This window comes from Armigeres subalbatus, chromosome 1 (assembly GCF_024139115.2).
Source record: "Armigeres subalbatus isolate Guangzhou_Male chromosome 1, GZ_Asu_2, whole genome shotgun sequence".
Taxonomy (NCBI): Eukaryota; Metazoa; Arthropoda; class Insecta; order Diptera; family Culicidae; genus Armigeres; species Armigeres subalbatus.
Genome location: NC_085139.1, coordinates 9092995 through 9114906, shown reverse-complemented (window position 1 = coordinate 9114906; position 21912 = coordinate 9092995). Strand labels below are relative to the sequence as shown.

General features: G+C 40.3%; 3 protein-coding genes across 4 annotated transcripts; all 3 read right to left on the bottom strand.

Moving 5' to 3' along the window:
- Positions 1-8600: 8600 nt before the first annotated feature.
- LOC134221548 (uncharacterized) lies at positions 8601-9289 on the bottom strand. The gene is made up of 3 exons (XM_062700744.1): positions 9115-9289; positions 8880-9051; positions 8601-8822 (listed from the first exon to the last, which is right to left on the bottom strand). Exons 1-3 carry the CDS (start codon positions 9169-9171, stop codon positions 8674-8676), a joined length of 378 nt encoding a protein of 125 aa, XP_062556728.1. The 5' UTR covers positions 9172-9289; the 3' UTR covers positions 8601-8673.
- Positions 9290-9369: 80 nt separating this feature from the next.
- On the bottom strand, positions 9370-12109 carry LOC134221459 (uncharacterized). 2 transcript variants are annotated; one of them, XR_009982355.1, is made up of 5 exons: positions 11815-12109; positions 11570-11747; positions 11344-11480; positions 10651-10801; positions 9370-9492 (listed from the first exon to the last, which is right to left on the bottom strand). XR_009982355.1 is itself a non-coding variant. In XM_062700650.1 (4 exons), exons 1-3 carry the CDS (start codon positions 12082-12084, stop codon positions 10662-10664), a joined length of 588 nt encoding a protein of 195 aa, XP_062556634.1. In that variant the 5' UTR covers positions 12085-12109; the 3' UTR covers positions 9370-9492; positions 10651-10661. The 2 variants fall into 2 exon arrangements, 1 of the variants encoding a protein (XP_062556634.1); XM_062700650.1 differs by lacking the exon at positions 11344-11480.
- A 78-nt stretch (positions 12110-12187) lies between these two features.
- On the bottom strand, positions 12188-19496 carry LOC134205945 (uncharacterized). Its single transcript, XM_062681647.1, has 4 exons — positions 19451-19496; positions 19081-19248; positions 18173-18296; positions 12188-13648 (listed from the first exon to the last, which is right to left on the bottom strand). The coding sequence occupies exons 1-4, from the start codon at positions 19494-19496 to the stop codon at positions 13588-13590; spliced, it is 399 nt and encodes a 132-aa protein (XP_062537631.1). The 3' UTR covers positions 12188-13587.
- Positions 19497-21912: the final 2416 nt, after the last annotated feature.

Here is a 21912-nt window from a genome sequence, read left to right as displayed (position 1 = left end):
GATGATTATGGAAACCCCGCAGCCTGATGGTGGGCTTCTTTCAATCTTTTCCTGTTGTCTGCGATTAGTTGCAGCTTGCGCAACAGCTGAAATAATGAAAATTACGTTGGTAATATTTTAAAACGGTAACTTAGAGATACACCAAAAGGATTCGTTCACAAATTATGTGAGGAAGAGGTCTTTAATTCATACTTTTGCGTTACTCACCCGAGAACCTTGTGCTGATAGCAAGACCAGTATTGAGCATCGGTTGTTTTACCGTTATACGCATAACTGTCCCATGTACATAGGGCATCCCAGCAAACAAATATGCGGCAGAAGAAGTGTCAGGTAACATTCAGTTATATTTTTCCTCCACAACTCATCACAGCAGGAATTTCTGAAATACAGAACTATGTTAGAATGAATGTACAACAACGCCGTGTTACACTATGTGTCTGTCATAAAATAGAGAACTGTTTCAATTGAAAAAGTACTACAAGCAATACTACAAATTATTCTTCAGTTCACATTTAATGTTAATTTTCAGCTCATTAGTTCCACACAATTCCACTGACTGACAATTGTAAATATTTTATACATCGTGTAAAAATAATTGTTTCATAAATATCAAAAATACAAAATATAAAAATGATCCACATCTGTAGGCCTATTTTACAAGACGTTTCAATGCAACAATTAAGGATGCAAAGTAACAAATTCATTTTTCCCTTCAATTTTTGCCGCCCTCTACATATTTAAGAATATTTGCGACTGGAATTTGTGTAGTGGGTAAATTAACCGCATCTTCTTCATTTGGCGGATGATTGTGCACGTTGGAGAAGCGCAAAATGCTCCCGTTCGATGCAGTAGTGATGCGAGCCTTGCAAGCCAACGACGGGGACTTGATGCAATACCATATGGTGCGGGTCTTGTTGATGCTCCGCCTGGAGAAGCGGAACCCTTCGATCTCCAACCGAGGGACTTTCTTCTTGTCCATGGTGTATCGAATGGGGTAGTTGTCTGTGGAGATGGAAAAACATGCTATTGGTATTGATGTCTTACTGTTCTATGGAAATCAATATGTGATTTATTAAATCGTTGAGTTAAATTTTAAATATGTAATAACTAAGAGAAAAGCTTCGAAATATTCGTATTCTGCAACAATCTATTACGATTACTAAATGCGGAATGACGTTTGATTTATTTACATTTTAAGCATAATAACTCAACCTTGGTTCTCTATACCTAGAATCGAAGTCTTCCGTTACGTTCGGTTATCATAATTGTGTCTATCGTCTGATAACCTGACATAGCTGATGCCTCATAACCATATTGCCCTGGCTGGTATTGTTGGCCAAATAGCCCTGGCATGGTATTTATGGCGACGGGATAACACACAGCGCCAGTTTGTGGAATCAGGACCAGTCCCGATCCTTTGTATATTCGTATCCATGGTAAATCAGCTTCTTGGCTCCCCGTTTGCTTACCATATGTATATCGAATAGTTTGGTAAAGCAACTTCTTGTCTTTCGAAAAACATCTGCAATATAATAAAAATGGCGTTATTGAAAAAATATCATTGTAGAAACGAACACGAAAAATTAAATGCAATAAGCATATCCCATTTTAGTATACTATCCTCTATAACGCCAAGAAATCAACCAAATGTATACATTATTTTAGGTGGACATCCTCGTTAGAATGTAGAGTCTATCAGTTCGAATCGAATCAAATATGGACAAGGAAGTAGTTTTGTTCAAAATGCCATAACTTTTCAAATCATGAAATTTGAGTATGTTTGAGTATGCGGTATTCGCTTATTTCCGTAAATTGATGAAGAATGTGTACAGCCGCCAGACAATCTAAATACTCACGCTCCTCTCCTCGTTCAGTAGCCGCTAGGTTGCGAAGGCCGACGGAGGTCCGTCGTAGCTTAGTTGGTTAAAGCACCAGTCTAGCGTACTGTAGGGTCATGGGTTCGAGTCCCATCGAAGGGAAAGTGGTTACCTCCAATACATTTTCCAAATCAATATCTTCCACATAGGGGCCATCCACAAAGTACGTCACGCTCTTAGGAGGGGGGGGTCCGAGAAGCGTAACGACTCATACAAATATTTTAGAGGTTTAATACAAAAATTGGGACGAAGGGGGGAGAGGGGGTCGAAAATCGCCCATTTTTGCGTGACGTACTTTATGGATCTTCCCTAACTTAAATATTCACATATGAGTTTTTATAACATTGTAAATTAACGTCCAAGTCGGGTGGTTTAATCCCCGGAAATAGCTACTTAACTTTGATTGATCCGTAAATTGGTTTAGACGGAATGTCCAGAATACAGATGCCATAATTAGGATGATCAAATTCCTGATCAAATTTAGCAAAATTTATTCATCGTTTCCATTCAAAATATCTAGAATAATCATAATCATATGTGTTCTAGAAAATGGCCAAATGCTAACACCCATTTTTTATTTCGAAATAACTTCGGAGCCAAATGGAATTCGAAAAAAGATCCTGAAACTAGAATATATTTCACTTCTTTTGGTGAAAATTGCGAAAAAAATATATCGATTCGATATCGATCTCCTCGAACGATAATTCGTTTTCGAGATCGAATCGAAAGTCGTGATGCCAAACATGCTCGTTAAGCTTATACAATACGGCAGACTACGGTGGGCTGGACACGTTGTTCGTATGCCGGAAGAGCGTCAAGCGAAGACAATATTCAGTAGATAACCCGAAAGAGGTCGTAGGCTTCGTGGAAGTCCACGTACACGATGGTTTTTTGCAGTTGGGCTGGAAGCGATTGGCCATGGGGGAGCGTGGGCCGATTGAGGAGGAGCTGTAGCCCACTAAGTATCAAGTAAGGTGGAAACGATTTAATTATGATAATGCGCCATCACAATCATGACCAGCCACCAAACGATAGTCCGAATCTTGCAAGAAAATTTCACTTGCTACCGACATGGCCAACCAAATGTTGCCCGAAAGATGTTCGAGAATATTTTGCTTCACCTACTTCTCGTTTTTGGGATTAGGCTAACAGATTTCCATCACTGGCACTAGATGGCTTTTTCAACGTTTACATTGTTAAGCATCATTCTTTTTTTAAATAATTATCTTTCTTCAGTTATCAGAACGTCGGCTCCAGTGGCACATGCACCTCAATTTGAAAGTTTTGTGCCATCTCCTTCACAGCCTTTCTCATTACGCACTTGACGGAAAAGGAAGTGGACAAAAGGGAAGGAATATGGATGGGAGAAAAATGGGAAGTTTGGAAACGGACAGAATACTTTAAAGCAGCGGTTCTCAACCTGGGGTACATGCACCTTTGGGGGTACCTTCGCTGGCCCCAGGGGGTACCTCGGACAACAATGCGTAATTGCGGATGAATTACAAATCCAATCAAAACCTATGAATAAAACCTAAATTGATAATTGTGTAATATTTTTTATTCCAAAACTTTGTCTTGTGGTACAAGACTTGTTCATAATATGCATAGCGATCAGCAAATCAAAGCCTATTGAATTCTGCCCTCCGCAACAGGCAGAGTGTATAAAGAGCTGTGCAACAAAAATCAAAAAGACAAAACGTCTAATGAAAGCTGGGAAGCCTCCTTTCAAGAGACTCGGAAGCCTTCTTACAAGAGACTCGGAAGCCTTCTTACAAGAGACTCGGAAGCCTCCTTTCAAGAGGCAAGGAAGTCTTCTTCGAAGAGGTTCGGAAGCCTTCTTCGAAGAGGCTCGGAAGCCTCCTTTCAAGAGGCTCGGAAGCCTCCTTTCAAGAGGATCGGAAGCCTCCTTTCAAGAGGCTCGGAAGCCTCCTTTCAAGAGGCTCGGAAGCCTCCTTTCAAGAGGCCTGGAAGCCTCCTTCAAGAGGCCTGGAAGCCCCCCTTCAAGAGGCTCCGGAAGTCTCCTTTCAAGAGGCTTGGAAGTCTCCTTTCAAGAGGCTCAGCCTCCCTTTCAAGAGGCCTGGAAGTCTTCTTCGAAGAGGCCCGCAAGCCTCCTTTCAAGAGGCCTGAAAGCCTCCTTTCAAGAGCCTGGAAGCCTCCTTTCAAGAGGCTCAGGAAGCCTCCTTTCAAGAGGCCTCAGGAAACCTCCTTTCAAGAGGCACGGAAGCCTCCTTCAAGAGGCCTCGAAGCCTCCTCTCAAGAGGCCTGGAAGCCTCCTTTCAAGAGGCCCAGAGCCTCCTTCAAGAGGCTCAGCCTCCTTCAAGAGGCTCAGCCTCCTTTCAAGAGGCCTGGAAGCCTCCTTCAAGAGGCTCAGCCTCCTTTCAAGAGGCCCGGAAGCCTCCTTCAAGAGGCCTGAAGCCTCCTCAAGAGGCCTGGAAGCCTCCTTTCAAGAGGCCTGGAAGCCTCCTTTCAAGAGCTCAGGAAGCCTCCTTTCAAGAGGCTCAGAGCCTCCTTTCAAGAGGCCTGGAAGCCTCCTTTCAAGAGGCTCAGGAAGCCTCCTTTCAAGAGGCTCGGAAGCCTCCCTTCAAGAGGCCTGGAAGCCTCCTTCAAGAGGCCTGGAAGCCTCCTTTCAAGAGGCCTGGAAGCCTCCTTTCAAGAGGCTCAGGAAGCCTCCTTTCAAGAGGCTCAAGCCTCCTTTCAAGAGGCTCAGCCTCTTCAAGAGGCTCGGAAGCCTCCTTTCAAGAGGCCTGGAAGCCTCCTTTCAAGAGGCTCAGGCCTCCTTTCAAGAGGCTCGGAAGCCTCCTTTCAAGAGGCCCGGAAGCCTCCTTTCAAGAGGCCCGGAAGCCTCCTTTCAAGAGCCTCTGAAACCTCCTTTCAAGAGGCTGGAAAGCCTCCTTTTAAGAGACTCGGAAGCCTACCTTCAAGAGGCTCGGAAAGCCTCCTTTCCAGAGGCTGGAAGCCTCCTTTCAAGAGGCTCTGGAAGCCTCCTTCAAGAGGCCTGGAAGCCTCCTTCAAGAGGCCTGGAAGCCTCCTTCAAGAGGCCCGGAAGCCTCCTTCAAGAGGCCTGGAAGCCTCCTTTCAAGAGGCCTGGAAGCCTCCTTTCAAGAGGCCTGGAAGCCTCCTTCAAGAGGCTCGAAGCCTCCTTTCAAGAGGCTCAGGAAGCCTCCTTTCAAGAGGCCTGAAGCCTCCTTTCAAGAGGCCTCAGGCCTCCCTTTCAAGAGGCCTGGAAGCCTCCTTTCAAGAGGCCTGGAAGCCTCCTTCAAGAGGCTCAAGCCTCCTTTCAAGAGGCCTGGAAGCCTCCTTTCAAGAGGCTCGAAGCCTCCTTTCAAGAGGCCTGGAAGCCTCCTTTCAAGAGGCTCGGAAGCCTCCTTTCAAGAGGCCTGGAAGCCTCCTTTCAAGAGGCTCAGGAAGCCTCCCTTCAAGAGGCTCAGCCCTCCTTTCAAGAGGCCTCGGAAGCCTCCTTTCAAGAGGCTCGGAAGCCTCCTTCAAGAGGCCTGGAAGCCTCCTTTCAAGAGGCCTCGAAGCCTCCTTTCAAGAGGCTCAGAAGCCTCCTTTCAAGAGGCCTGGAAGCCTCCTTTCAAGAGGCTCAGGAAGCCTCCTTTCAAGAGGCTCAGCCTCCTTTCAAGAGGCTCGAAGCCTCCTTTCAAGAGGCCTGGAAGCCTCCTTTCAAGAGGCCTGAAGCCTCCTTCAAGAGGCCTGGAAGCCTCCTTTCAAGAGGCTCAAGCCTCCTTTCAAGAGGCTCAGGAAGCCTCCTTCAAGAGGCCTCGGAAGCCTCCTTTCAAGAGGCCTGAAGCCTCCTTCAAGAGGCTCGGAAGCCTCCTTTCAAGAGGCTCAGAAGCCTCCTTCAAGAGGCCTCAAGCCTCCTTTCAAGAGGCCTGGAAGCCTCCTTTCAAGAGGCTCAGAAGCCTCCTTTCAAGAGGCTCGGAAGCCTCCTTTCAAGAGGCTGGAAGCCCTTTCAAGAGGCTCGGAAGCCTCCTTTCAAGAGGCCTGAAGCCTCCTTTCAAGAGGCTCGGAAGCCTCCTTTCAAGAGGCTCGGAAGGCCCTTTCAAGAGCCTCCCTTCAAGAGGCCTGGAAGCCTCCTTCAAGAGGCTCGGAAGCCTCCTTTCAAGAGGCTCGGAAGCCTCCTTTCAAGAGGCTCGGAAGCCTCCTTTCAAGAGGCCCGGAAGCCTCCTTTCAAGAGTCTCCGTAGCCTCCTTTCAAGAGGGCCTGAAGCCTCCTTTCGAGAGGCCTGGAAGCCTCCTTCAAGAGGCTTGAAACCCTTTTCAAGAGGCACGGAAGCCTCCTTTCAAGAGGCTGGAAGCCTCCTTTCAAGAGGCCTGGAAGCCTCCTTTCAAGAGGCCTGGAAGCCTCCTTCAAGAGGCCTCAGAAGCCTCCTCCTTCAAGAGGCCTGAAGCCTCCTTTCAAGAGGCCTGGAAGCCTCCTTTCAAGAGGCTCAAGCCTCCTTTCAAGAGGCCTGGAAGCCTCCTTTCCAAGAGGCTCAGAAGCCTCCTTTCAAGAGGCTCGGAAGCCTCCTTTCAAGAGGCTCGGAAGCCTCCTTTCAAGAGGCCTGGAAGCCTCCTTTCAAGAGGCTCGGAAGCCTCCTTTCAAGAGGCTCAAAGCCTCCTTTCAAGAGGCCTCGAAGCCTCCTTTCAAGAGGCTCAGAAGCCTCCTTTCAAGAGGCCTGGAAGCCTCCTTTCAAGAGGCTCAGAAGCCTCCCTTTCAAGAGCTCAGGAAGCCTCCTTTCAAGAGGCTCAGAAGCCTCCTTCAAGAGGCCTGGAAGCCTCCTTTCAAGAGGCCTGGAAGCCTCCTTTCAAGAGGCTCAGAAGCCTCCTTTCAAGAGGCCTGGAAGCCTCCTTCAAGAGGCTGGAAGCCTCCTTTCAAGAGGCTCAGAGCCTCCTTTCAAGAGGCTCAAAGCCTCCTTTCAAGAGGCCTGGAAGCCTCCTTTCAAGAGGCTCGGAAGCCTCCTTTCAAGAGGCTCGGAAGCCTCCTTTCAAAAAGCTGGTAAGCCTCCTTTCAAGAGGCTCGGAAGCCTCCTTTCAAGAGGCTCGGAAGCCTCCTTTCAAGAGGCTCGGAAGCCTCCTTTCAAGAGGCTCGGAAGCCTTTTTTCAATAGGCACGGAAGACTCTTTTCAATAGGCTTTCAAGAGGCTCGGAAGCCTCCTTGCAAGAGGCTTAGAAGCCTTCTTTAAAGAGGCTCGGAAACCTTTTTTCAAGAGACTGGGAAGACTCGGAAGCCTCCTTTCAAGAGGCTCGGAAGCCTGCTTTCAAGAGGCACGGAAGCCTCCTTTCATAAGGCTCTGAAGCCTCCTTTGAAGGGGATCAGAAGCTCAATCTCCATCTTTATGGAGAGCCATACTGCTGCTAACCGCATGTTAGTCTTATCTATATATGTCATCCATATCAATATAGGACTGATTTGCGGTTTGCGGCAGTATATATCCTGTTAGTTTTCTGGTCCGTTTTTCATATATCTTATCTACGCTTATTTCCATTTATAGCAAAAAAATTAGGGATACCTTAAACGATGCAAAAGTTTCGAAGGGGTACCCCTCAAGAAAAAGGTTGAGAACCGCTGCTCTAAAGGTTCAGGTTTCTGTAGTCAATTTCACTAAGTAAGTGTTTAAATAAATATTTGGAAACGCAGTTGCGCATAAACTGGGCAGTTACCTATCAGATGATAAGAAGTTCCATTATCGGATTCACAACCATCCCACCATGTGATAGTTGAGTCGGCAATGAACTGGCAAGACCATGACTAAGACACTGCAATTATGTTTAGACAGATTAGCCAAATAGTTTGCTATTACCGGAGATTGCTCTCGGATATACAATTTTGTCTATCGACATGAATCCAAGCTACTCCAATAGTGTTTGTGTGGAAGCCCAAGAGCTAATCAAATGCTTCACCCAATACTTAGACATTGGAGCTAACTCATCCGCCAATTCGTTTCCACCTATGGCCAGGTACTCATATAAGGATTAAAGTATTAACTGAATTCAGTTCCTCAATTTGAGTTTGACATGCAATTACTAACTTCGACCTTGAGTTGGCCGAATTATTAATTGAAATAGTTAGAAATAAAGTTCTGAACAGAAGTATATTACGTTGCCCATAATGCGTTGCTGCGGTGCAGAACAAAGTTAATCCAAAACGTTATGGCAAATATTTCCACTAGAAAGACAGTTCCGTGTTTAGCCAGTGAGTGTGACTGTTCCAATCTCAGCTCACACGAATAGACGCCTGCACTGTACCTGCTCTACCTTCAAGGAGGGATCCGTCAATGTTGTCCGATGTAATGCTTTCGAAATAGTCAAATGTCCACTCAACCCGCAAGGGGAAGTGCGTGTGAGTTTTATTGTCGTTTGCTTCGGTTGGCTAGAGTTACAGATAGAGAAAAATTATTGTGAGATTATCTCGAATCTAGCATCATGAAATCTCATAGGAAAATAAATTATACGATAACCTTCAAAATTCAAATCGATAATAATAAGCAGTTGAAAACTCACGTTGTTATCCGCTCCATACTTATGACTCCTGTTTACGGATGTAGATGAAAACTGCACGGCAGTATTCCAATGAGCTCAATGACATCTGTTAGCCTTGGTTTGGACTTGCTGTAGGTTACTGAATTAACAAATTCTTGGTTCTAAAAAATAAAATACATTTTCAATTAGGATTGTGGTGCTCAAACTAAGCCTAAATGCATGTGCTAATTAACTTTAGATTACGTTATTCTAATACCATATCTTAATACATAATCATGATTTATTGTCAGTAAAAAAAATCGAAGTTTTCTTATTCAAATGGTACAATTATTCAACTACTCTGCCGAGTTCTGGGTTAGTTTTCTGGAACATCTCTGTTTTTTGCGGAACCGAGCTCCTCGCTTCCTGTTGTTGACCAGCGTGATTGCCTTGCAAATGTGCTCCCGAAGATATTCCTCTGTGTACTGCTTCCCGCACCAGGCCTCTACGGAGGAACATGCTTAAATGGTTTGTTGATGGCACCTCAGAGAGTCAAACTTACCATTGATGCACTCGACAAAGATCCAGTAATCCCTCATTGCTTTCTTGTGCTCACCGGAGAAGTTACACCGCCCACTGTAGTTATAGTCTTGTAGCGCCGTGTCGTCGAACAACATCATGAATGCCAATGACGGTTTCTTGGCGGATTCCAGTGTCTTCCGGAGTAGATCGACCTTTGAAAAGAATCATATATTTACCTTATCGGTAGGAAAAAGACTTGTTTCAAATAAACTCACGTATTGCTTTCGTACTGTATCATATGCACGGACGCTTTGCTCGAGCTCTTCGACCATTTCCGATGATTTTAATGGAAAGTCAAAATCTTCTATGGTAACATCATCGCCTTGGACTATCAATTGATATGAGCTCTTCTTGACGTGGACAACAGAATCCGTGTCTGGTAGGTATACATCTGTTAATATAAACGTTATTAGTAATATTTTCTTATGCTATTTATTGAAAAATATTTTTATATATTGAAGCACAATATGTTTTATTTTATTATATAAATTTTATTTTCTCTTGCAGCATAATTTTCTTGCAAGCTGCCGGTACTGCACACGTTGAATAACTCTCCTGGTATTTAGAGTCCATTCCTTGTCATTGCCATGCCTCTGTAAAAACAGATTAATTTAATTTTAATATTCATGTAAAGTACTTCGAGAATCGAGAGTTTTGGGTGATTTTCCTGTTGGTAGGGAAAGGGTCATTCGGCCGAAAACCATTTGGCCGAATGTCACAAGGCCGAAAGTTGTTTGGCCGAATATACCATTTGGCCGAACGGACCATTAGGCCGAAAGTCATTTGGCCGAAAGGGTCATTTGGCCGAAAGGGTCGTTTGGCCGAACGGATCATATGGCTGAAAAGGTCATTTGGCCGAAAGGGTCATTTGGCCGAAAGGGTCATATGGCTGAAAGGGTCATTTGGCCGAAAGGGTCGTTTTGCCGAAAGGGTCATTTGGTCGAAAGGGTCATTTGCCCGAAAGGGTCTTCCGCCAAAAGGGTCATTTGGTCGAAAGGGTAATTTGGCTGAACAGTTCGCCGAATAGGTCATTTGAAAAGTGAGAAATTAGGAGTAAGAAGAGAGACGTTTCAATTCTCATTCCTCATTTCTCACTTCTAACTGTAAAAAATAAGGAGCGCAAAGTGAGTAGTGAGACGTCTCACTACTCACTTCGCGCTTCTCACTTTTAACAGCGAGAAGTGATAAATGAGGAGTGAGAAGTGAGACGTCTCACTTCTCACTCTTCATTTCTCACTTTTCAAATGACCCTTTCGGCCAAATGGCCTTTTCGGCCAAATGACCATTTCAGCCAAATGACCCTTTCGGCCAAATGACCCTTTCGTGCAAATGACTCTGGTTTGTTCGGCCTAGTGGTATTCGGCCAAATGGCTTTCGACCGAATGGGTTTCGGCCAAACGACCCTTCCCAATCTAACACACATGAACAAAACATCTGTTGTTTTATGCGATGAACGTTAATTCACTGTTACAAGTTAACAATGGAGAACACAAAAACTTTGGAGATGATTAATCAAATCAGTGACGTAGCCACAGGGGTGGTTTTGGGCATAAACCCCCCCCAAAGACAACATTTTTCGAAGAAATATTTTTTTCGAAAAAAAATTGTTCAGAAAACCTTCCCCAGACCAATTTTCTGGCTACGCCACTGAATCAAATGCTTTTAGCTCATGCATGATTTATCGGAGGTGATTTAGATTGTCCATGAGTTCTTGTATTTCTTTAACACTAGCAAATAGATAAAATACTTACGTAATGCTTTACTATATTGGCGTACGCTTTGACCGCCCGGTTTTTTGTCCTGTCATCCGGCGTTGACTGAAAAGTACATCTAGCTGAGCCAGTTCAAGCTTGAGAATCTCTATATTTTTTCCATTCGAGGACGCCGCGTTGAATTGATGTGCTGAAAGAAAAGAAGGAATATGTTAGAATTTAGTGTGTGGAGTCAAGTGTTTAAAATGAATTTTAGTTAAACTCAATAAACTTTATTAAGAGCTTTCAATAATATCACGATAACATGAGACACAATGAAACCCCGTGAAAATTCCCAAATCGAAAGTATGACTAGACTAAGGATTATTTTTTAAATGCTCGTATGTTATTAGAATTTTGATACCTTTATTCGTAAGTGATTCCAGAGAAATAAAATATTCCTTTAATCCAAAAAAAATAAATTCTTTCGTAAATTACTTTGCTCTGTAGATGTTTTAAAAAATGTAGAATACAAGCAAATCAAAACTTTTAAACGATTTTTAAAACACTGAACAAACAGAAATGTTTTTCAGCTGTCAGAATGATTGAAAAAACAATTCACATTTGAAATACAAGATCATATATTCCAAGTAACATTTTACGTTTTATTACGCTCTTGAAGAACATAATTTACTCTACAAGAGTGTTTTAAAACCATCATAAAACCAAAATGTTACTAGGGATCTCCTTCACCTATTCTTTACATTATGAGTTGTGTTTCTTTTTCATAAATTGCTTTTTCGTGTACCGACGCCGGTTTATGTGAAAGACAGCTTTCTTTAACTGTTCCACTATAAATTCGTTGTCTAATCCATGACTCTCCCAGGCATCTAAAGAAACAAAACAAAAAACAAACAAAAAACACAAAAACAGTATCAAATTTAGTACGTAGAATTTAGTACGTCAGATTATTTCTTACCAATCATACAGCCATAGAATATGTCATACTTCTGCATGCCTTTTTTGGGCGTCCGCGGGTACTGGGCCCGGTCCACCCCATGCCAATTGTAGTTGGTCATGGCTTCGTCGGTGAAAAACTTGCTGAACACTTGCTGCACACTCATTCTGAATGGTTTAGTGAAGTCCAGATATTCCACCTGATTTATGTAAATATAAATACGCCAATCAGAATCAGCTCAGAAACAATCGTACAACTGAACTCACGTATTGTGCACGGATGTCACTATTGCTCCGCACCGCCGTCTCCAGCCGTTCAACATCTTCTTCCCGTGTAATAGGGAATTGGAACCCGTTCACCCTCGGCTTGCCAATTCCACCGATTGCCTTATGAAGCATACGGAACTCTTCGTCCATTTGTTTAAGTTCCCGGCGCAACGAACGTGCCTTGCTCAAATCATCCGTTCCATACTCCGTGGAGAGGGGATCGTTGATACGCCGGGACAGTTGTTCCATTTCCATCTTCAACATAATCATCCGGGGTTGTCCGCCGTCTTCATCGCCTGTTCAGAAAGCATATTTAAGTTCTAAGTAAGGAGTTCTGTAAGCTATTATATTATATCTCATTTAAGAAAAAAAAATATTTGAGTTATTCTCAATTATTAACAACTGCTTTCTTATTAATAATTTTAGTTTTATTTCTTTTTATTTCTGTATCTCATTCAAGTTAACATTTTCTTCACAACGTGTCTGATTAAACTGATTCCCTACAACGTTTAAATCACCGCCGTCACCGCCTTTCCCAGATACAACCTCTAGAACCGTTACAAGTAAATCATGAATCTGACAAGATCAGGAAAACTGATCAATCGAGCTCTAACACCGAGGAACAGTTTTTAGCTTGTGCCGTGCATAACTAATTAAAATTAAAATTCATAACTAATCGACTTTTCACTTCTTGTAGAGCGGAATCGGGTAAGAACTTCTCAGTGAAAAGTACCGCATTTCGCTTTCGTATTTGCATTGGAGATGAACAATGCGATACAATTATGAAGTTTCAATAACATATCAAACAACTAACGACATAACATTTACCTTAGTTTAGCTTGATTCATTATACTAAAAGATATTTTAGTTACTAGATAAAGATTGTCGCTGTCGTCGCTGTCCGGAACATCTTTTGCTGGCGAGGATAGGGGAGCTAAATGTCAAAGAAGGAAAATCTATACGATTTGACAGCTTGGTACCCAACATGTTCCGGACAGCAGAACAAAGGGAACCGAAGCGACAATCTTTATCTAGTAACTAAAATATCTTTTATTATACCCTTTGTATTTGCTAGTCGTGAAGCAACAAATATGCAAAGCTCTCCAACGCCCGGCACGATCGAACTGACACACACCCCAGAAGCACAATCTGTCAAACACTAAATGCAACCCGGTGAATTTTGCATACTGAAAAGGATCGTGCTTCTTTCGATCAAACCGAATCGAAGCACGATCCATCTATGTATTAAATTAAAAAGTGTGCTGGAGATAACCATTTTCCTTCGATCGGATTCGAACCTACGACCTTTAGTTTACCTACATTATACATTTTTCTTACTCAATATGTTACATGCTGTTCATATGCAAATCAACTTTTTCAAAAGTTATTGTTACTTAACGTCGGTAAGGGCATCAAAAAATCGAATATGCTTTTCAAATCCAATCAATCTATCTATCTATACAATGTAACCGTCTTTTAAAAAAACACAAATGATTAAAACGAATGATTCCTAAATTAATTGCATCCGCAAATCTACCGGTCTTGGCAGAGAACTAATCACTACCGTACTCGTAATACCGCTTGTATTGATTATTTGATTTGGACTCATTCGCATTGGGTGGATGTGTGTGCAATCCGAAGGTAATTCGCACGTAATGATGGCCATCGATTTCCTTCGTGACAGCGCGGGCCTTGCAGCGGAACTTGACGTGCCAAGAGCACTTCCAGTTGGTGGTATTCAGCTTCTGCTTTTCACGAACGTAGCTGTAATTACTATGGAGGAGCATCTGTTGACCGCGGCGAGTTTTTCCAAAGTATGCAGTGGCGTAAGTTTCTATGAAACAAAGAAAAAGGTGCTGTTAGTGACGATCAAGCATTTATGAAGAAAATATTAAAGAAGCACAATTTATTTTCTATGGTATACTTAGTAATCGATATACGACAAATTACATTTCATTAGATCTCATAGATCTCGAATATCGAGTTCATGGCTGTGATTATAAAATAATAAAGGGGACTTTATATTTATTTCGACTGTAGCTCATTGACCCCTATTTTTGTAACGGCTTCCTAAACAATGAACACTTCCAGTTGTCTTTTATGAAAGCGAAATATGGAACAAATTGAAAAAGACATTTTCCCTTGCATTTTCCTGTGAAACATTTGAGCTCCTTCACACAAAAAAAAACTGTTTAATGATTTCGATGCGGAAGTTTGGCATATCATATATGACCTACTTGTTAATCATATGACAGTATTTTTTTTAATTACTCACCATTACTATTTTTTTAATTATTTTAAACCGTAGCAAATTAAGTATTCGTTTTTTCTTTCAATTTAGTCAAAGCAAAGCAGTACTAGATGAAAATTAGGAGCCATTTTACTCTACACTCAATTTACGGCATGTTTCAAGTTAGTAATCCACATCAGACTGCCATCGTAGTTCTGCAAGATCGCTCATATAAATATGCACCTGTTGTAGTTACAACATAGTCTATGTTCAAAATCGTAAATAAGGAAGTATTTTTGAGGAACAAACCATTCAAAGAAAACAAAAAATCCTTTGATTTTTATGTTCATTTAAAATTTTTTTTTTTTTTTTTTTTTTTCGAGAGTTGACTAGCTGTAGTCTTAATAGACTGGTATCTCGGCTGGGCTCTCCATGTGATACACAATACTAGCAGACGACTCAAGCTATGTTGCTCACTAGGTCACTGCGGCCTGGGTTTGTATTGTGATCATACCGATACATTATTCTTTCTATCTACAGTCTGTCAATTATAAACCGAACAAATAATGGAAGCTCAACATGTACATAGATGTTTTCTGAATAAGTAGTTAACATGTAAATTTAATTATTAGTTACTTGGAGCCGACATTCAATACCTAATAGTAGTCTATGTTGACAACTGGTACTGTTGCCATTTCCAAGTAACAATTTCGAATAAAGATGTAATGATATCATTCTGGTAGGGTAGTTTCAAAATAGATTAATTTAAGTACTATTGTAATAAATGGACACATTGAAGAGCTTCCCTTATTTTAACACGGTTGAGTATCGGATGTTTGTCAATACGTCCTCGAGTTAATTGTATCCTATCAGTCACAGTAATGTCTTATGTTAAAGTTTCAGTAGTCTAATAGGGATCATTATACAAAATTTCTGTCCAGTTGTTCCGTAATTGCTTTTTTGGTCAAGTTCTATTCCCTTTTCTAATATTCAAACCTTTATTATTTATTAAAATAATGAGGTCTAAAATTCAGTTATTCAGATTCAGGTTATACAATATTCAATATAATAGTGGATGAACGCATCATATGGTCTATCCTCATTTCCGTAAGTGGTCAAGTTATTAGTCTTGTAGCAATAATAGTGGTACTAGTTATTCTCTATCTTGTGAGTGCAATGGTCTCAATTAACTATTCTAAACAGAACTCTGTCTCTGGTCATGTATTTATTTTCGTTTTTTATTATTTATTTGATATCTTTAAATTTCAGTCATTTATTTTACTATCGGTCATTTATTTTATTATAAGGTAAAGGTCAGCGAATTTGTCTTAATACGAGAAACACTAAGTCATGTCCCCTATATATCCGCTAATTTTTTTAACTAACCTAATAGAAGGAAGAGAGAAACAGTTTTTTTTGCGTTGATCCATGCAGCTAGAGAGACTAAAATAAAAAGATTATCGAGAAGATATAATAGATACATTCACTATCTCCAAGGCCAAATTAGTAAATATACAAATTCTACTTTTCACTACTAAAATTCTACTTCAGCTATACGGGTACAAAATGAATTATTGTTAGCTACTACTACAAGTATAAATAGACTAGTTTATTTGTGGACGCAATAGCGCCCGTGGCAAGTGTTTTTTATTTTATTTTTAAGAGTGATATATTCTTTTCTGCATTTAAAAAAATCAAAATTTTCAACGTCTGTTGTCTGTGATTTTTTTCATCAAATGCTGTGTCTGGTTGTCTAAAGTTGTCACTGGTTTTGTTCTCTGCATTTAATAGTAAAAAAGAATTGAAGTGTCAAATATTTTATTTTTTTGTGAGAATTTCCCTCGCGTGCTGCGTCTGGTTGGCTAGTCACCGGACAGACAAACAGGGCTATTATATATATGATGATGTATGCTATTTGGATAAGCGTTTGTTTCAGGGTCTTGTTAGTATTAGAGTTATGTTAGTTAGACCCCTACTGAGCCCTGCCGGCACCTCCAAATTTACCAATAGGCAGTTGTTGTTAGATCGTGCGACACTAACCATTAGTTAACTTGGAGACATGGTACCTCAAGTGTTTGGTATAACTGTTGACCTTATTTAAGTAAGATGTGATAAAAGTTTCTCTACGGAGCTTATTTTCAAACCATTACCATTAAAATAACGATATTCTTGTGAAGGAGATATAAAAAATGGAAAAATATCTAAATTTTTTAATTTAGTGTTGAACTTAACCTTTGTTTGAAAAAAGCACTCTATTAAACAACAAAACTAAAAATAAAATAAAAATCTTTTTAAGACACTTGAAATATCAACGTCAAGCCCCTTATCCATGGACAGGGATTTTTATGTTCATTTAAAATATGTCAAAATCAAGACCGTACGAGCGATCATCTGGAATATTTTGTTCTGCTTTGTTCAGGTGAGTAAATAAATTTGAAAGAAAATTGTTTCGCGTTTGATGTGTTTGCACGCAGAACGATCACACAAAAAAAAACTTCTATTAATTTATTTCATCTTCCTAACTGACAACAAAAACGTTATTGGCCCCTCCATCCATTACCTGAAAGCTTGAGTCATTAAAATTTGAACCTGAGAATGTTCGAACAATCCCAGTATTCTACGAGACCAATTCAATTGAAGTACTAGATTATATTTCCTAATTTTATATAAATGTGTTTGTTGACTAGATACTATAATTAAGTGAAAAATTATTGCTATGTAAAATGTAATTAACCAATAAATAACTCTGGTTTTTGGACTACTTAATGATCATTGCTGATGGAGCGTACACACAGTCAAGCAGTTTGACGAACATGGACTCCACCCCTCGTTTAGTCAAGCATTGACCATGTTCCACAAACCGCGACACGAACACTCAATTTATTCGATCAACAATATCACACACGACCGACCGACGCGCCAACTTGAACACCACCATCAAAAAATATATGGAGGTTCGTGCGACTTCACTACAAACGCTCGAACTTTTTCGGCGAACTTTGACTCCGCCCCCAACAGGTCAAAACAAAATGAAATCGCTTTGATTTTTTCCAACCGAGCCGCCAACCGTCAAATGGTTGTTCGAACAACTTCACACACGGTCAAACAAAGCAGCAACCGAAGCATTTTCTTGAGGGCGGAGTCAATTTTGGTCCAACGTGTTTGAGCGTGTGTACGCTCCATTATGGAACGTACACACGGTCAAGCAGTTTGACCAACATTGACGTCACCTCTCGTTTATTCCATCATCCATCAAGTTTTACCAACAGCGGTACGAACAATAAATTTATTCGACCAACAATATCATACACGAACGACCGAAGCGCCAACTTGAGCACCAACCATCAAAAAATATATGGGGGTTTGTGCAACTTCACTACAAATGCTCAAACATGTTCGGCGAACCTTGACACCGCCCCCGACAACTCAAACCAAAACCAAACCGTTTTATTTTTTTCCAACCGAGCCGTCAACTGTCAAATGGTTGTTCAAACAGCTTCACACACGTTCAAACAAAGCAGCAACCAAAGCGTTTCCTTGGGGGCGGAGTCAATGTTCGTCAAACTGCTTGACTGGTGTGTACGCTGCATTAGTCAACTCTTGCAACTTGTGGCCCATAAACGGTTACAGATCCAGTTGATGAAGGCCTTGTATGTGGCTTCGTTCCAGTATACAAACTTACAGAACACTCAAATTTACACCGCCCTGTTCGCTCGTGAGGGCTTTTCAACCAAACCAGTTGATTGAATGATTATCATCGCAAAAAGAACGATTGGTTTAAAGTGCATTTTTCGAACAATGACTCAATTCGAAGATTTTAAAAATAAATCATTTGAGTCCATTCTATTTCAAATCAAATTTGCTCCGATCAGCCACTCAAAAATCTCGATCAAAAACCGAGCATAACTACTTTCGAAGCAGCACATTTATGATCACGACCAATCACATTTGTATCACAGCAACTCATTCATATCCACCGGGCCGTGATTGTGCCAGTGGACCCCGAAGCGGATTTTGCTGTTCCCCTCGGTGGAAATCCTCGACTTGCAGCTCGACTGCGCCGCGTTGCTCTTGTTGCAGATCCAGTTCATCGTTCGGTTGTGTCGCTTCTTCTGAATGTAAACGTACCCCCGGAAGTGCAGATTCATGGTTCCGCGCCGGTTCATCGCGTAGCACAGCGGAAAGGAGTACCACACTTTCGGCGTCGGATTCCGTTCACCGAGCGCCGGCGGACAATACGGGATCGATGTGTCTGGAACGATATAGCGAAGGTTTTTAAAAGCAGAACGTAAATTTGAAAAAATAAAAAAGTGTTTTAGAGGTGATAGAATGTGCATTCAATCGATAGGGTATTGCGCCCAAAAATCATTGATATTGAGCTCTTCTGGTTTCGCGTTTTCTACCATTATCAGACCACTTCAACATTCAAATTGAAAACGTCTGTGAAAAAATATTTTGTATTATTTTACAAGAATGTGGTACTAGAACAACGGAAACAGTCCCAATAGTTTTTTTTTTTTGTTTTACAGTACACATTTTAACCTATAACAATTAAAAGGTCTTCTCCTTGGCTAAAAATAAAATACAGTCCAGAAACTTTTTTTTTTACTAACAATTATGAAACAAATTTTGAAAAAAAAAAACAATCAAACAATCAATTTGGCCTTTGCTTAAACGAAATCCTTTCTTTCCTGTTCAGATTAAGCTTCAGATTACTTAAAGAAAATGTTGACTGGCCTACGCTACTTGAGCAGACCCCGCTGTATGTTCTCTCTACAATACTAAGACGTCTTTTCTACTTTTCTGATCCATAACCACCGACCTAATTTTGATTTTTGAATTTTGTGTCCTTTCTTTGTAAATGATGTTAAAAATAAACAAATTCCTCAACCCTTTTTGCTTCCTCTACTCTATATCCCCTTTGTACTAATCTTCCAAATCAATGCTGGACAAATCTGTCTCATCGATAATAGACTTTCCGATGCGCTTCCAGTCATTCGGGTGGCAATGATCTGTCAGTTTGACAATGTTGTTACCCTGGCAGATGACTCGCCCGTTGCACTTGGAGCTTCTCGAGCGGATACATGACCAGTAAGACTTTGTTCTTCGAACTAGTTTACAGCGATAGATGTAATTATCCAGCGGCAAAAGTGGTGCCCCATGTTGGCTTCTGATGAATATGTGACATTCGGGCGGGACTTCAACTGTAATAAAGAATATTCATTAGAAAGAGTATTACATTAAAAATGTATCGATGATTAAAAGAAAATTTTGGTATAATTTCTTCAATATTGTTCAATTTAATTATTAGGTACACAGTGAACATAACGAATCATAACTTGAAACGATTTATTTTTTTCAAAAAATATTGACACCTGAAAGTCTGAAATTAATAGATTAACAAACCTATTATATTGCTGCTTTTCTTATGCAAATACTTTGTTGTTTGCATTTTACTCATAACCGATTTATAGCGCTAGGTGTTGTAACTTATGATTGAAATTTTCAGAAAAAATATTTTAAGCTCTTTTTAGTGGAATGTATTCATTCGTCTTAGACGAGTTTAGTACTCTCCATTTAATTCCACCAATTATTTTTATATCTTTGCAGATACGTATTTTGACCACACAGTTGTGGTCGAAATACGTATCTGCAAAAATATCAAAATAATTGGTGGAATTAAATAGAGAGTACTAAACTCGTCTTAGACGGTTGATTGAAATTTTGTTATCATTCAGTTTAAGTAACAGCAACTAGCGCTTCAACTCCCTTATCAGTGGAATTAAAACAACGAACCGTAAGGCAGAGTTGTAGAAGAACATTCACACCTGATGTCCACCATGCAACACATTTTGAAATTCAGCTTCAGCTACTAAATGAACGAAACCAAGTTACTAACTTATCGATAACATTCCCGAATCGATGAAATTAAATACGCTGGCAGTCCGGACACTATTACCACCTCCCGGTATTAATTATTTGCCATTTATGTACAACGTGCTCAGCTGATTTAACCACCCACTGGTTTTATCAGACAGCTCATATAGACTATTTTGATGAAAAATAGTAAAATTATTAAGAACAATAAAGTAAGATTGATTTACAATCAAAATTTCCTCTGATAATGGGGCTATGCCAAATAATTTTTATTCTAGCATTTGTTTCAAAGGTGATTCCTTCCTAATAAAATCTTTGAAAAAAGTAGCGGTAAGGAAAAGGTTAACTATCATTTAAGTTTCCCATCTTTTAATTAACTTTATTACTAAAGTCCCGTTTTTAGAAATTATAGTTTATTTGAAAAATCGTGGATTTCTAATAAGAAAACCATGGTTCTATTGCATTGGAGCTTCAAAATTTTCATCGACGTGTTACGTCGAGTTCAAAATCTCAAAAGCTTCATTTTGATTTTGTCATTAAATTGCTGAGTTACTGGAAACATCTTATATTAAAAATTCTTCATAATTTTGATTTCTTCGATAAAGGGTCCTCGATAGGTCCTAAAAAATAACTTTGTGAGTCCAAAAAACTAATTGTCTAGGATTCAATTAGATCATTTTATATTATTCTGCCATTCTAATATACTGCTTCCACTTGCATATCAGTTCCATACTGGTTTTTCGCATACTCAGATAATTGAAGTTTCAAATCGTATCTTCCATATAAATTATCAATATCTAATAAATTGAGACATCATCGGATCTTGTTGAAATTTAGCCGAGATTTAGAATGTTTGAAACATTGTTTAGTTTTGTGCAATCAAGTCATGTAAATTCTTTATGGGACTGTTATGCGGGTACAGTCAAACCTCCATGAGTCGATGTTCTATCGACTCATGGAAGCAAGTTACGCCATATTAAACAATATTTTCTGGGTTGCTGTGATAGTCGCTTCAAACAGCTTTCTAAAGATTTGCTATTTCTCATTTCGATATTTCCATGATTCGATGGTCCCTTCAATATCGACTCATGGAGGTTTGACTGTTTTTTCAATTAGGAACGTAAATAACTTTGCATTTTTTTCACTCATGGACATAAAAAATCGCAATTTTCGTTTAGATTTATGGAAGTACATTATTCATTGAATTTACTCAAAAGTTATGATAAAGTCAAATGGGACTGCTATGCGAGTAGGGGTAGTACATAAGCTGCTGTTTTACGTAAACATTATATCCAATATGCTGAAGAATCTGTTTTAAAATCATTGTTTACCTTATAAGCATAATTTTGTTTAATATTTATCATGAAACAGGGCTGGTAGCGACAAATGCCGCTCAAAATAGTGACTTTAGTGACCCAAGGTGACGAAAAAAGGGACCAAATAGTTTCAGTTGCAAGTTCGATGAGACAAAATCAAGCGTTTTTGGGTCGAAGGAGAATCGTTTTTCGTAATTTGTGGCGGAGAACATCTTTCACTCACCACTCGACTCTCTCATAACGAACTCAGAAGAGAAACGAAAATCGTACTAAGTAAAATTGTATTGCCCTCTCTGTTTATCCCATAGAAATTTTACTAAATATCAGTCAAAAGCAGGACTACTCAAAATTATGAGTGGTCCTTCGAGCAAATCAAATGTTTGCGCCACTGGAAGCAAGATGAATACACAGCTAGGCGTTGCAGTCTGCCCAATTTATGGACGAGAAGAAGGCGGGGGTGAAAAATTCATTTTCGGTGCAAAACATAAACAAACCGGCTGGCTCTCCCATACTAAAATCCAAGATGGCTGAATCGTGAATTTGACAGATTGGAACACCTAGTGGTGTATTCATCTTGACTGGAAGTAAGCGAAACATGGTTATTAGGGTGGTTCAAAAAATTGATTTTGCTCCACAGCGCTCATCTGATTATCTACCATGTTCTGAGTGCCCTCT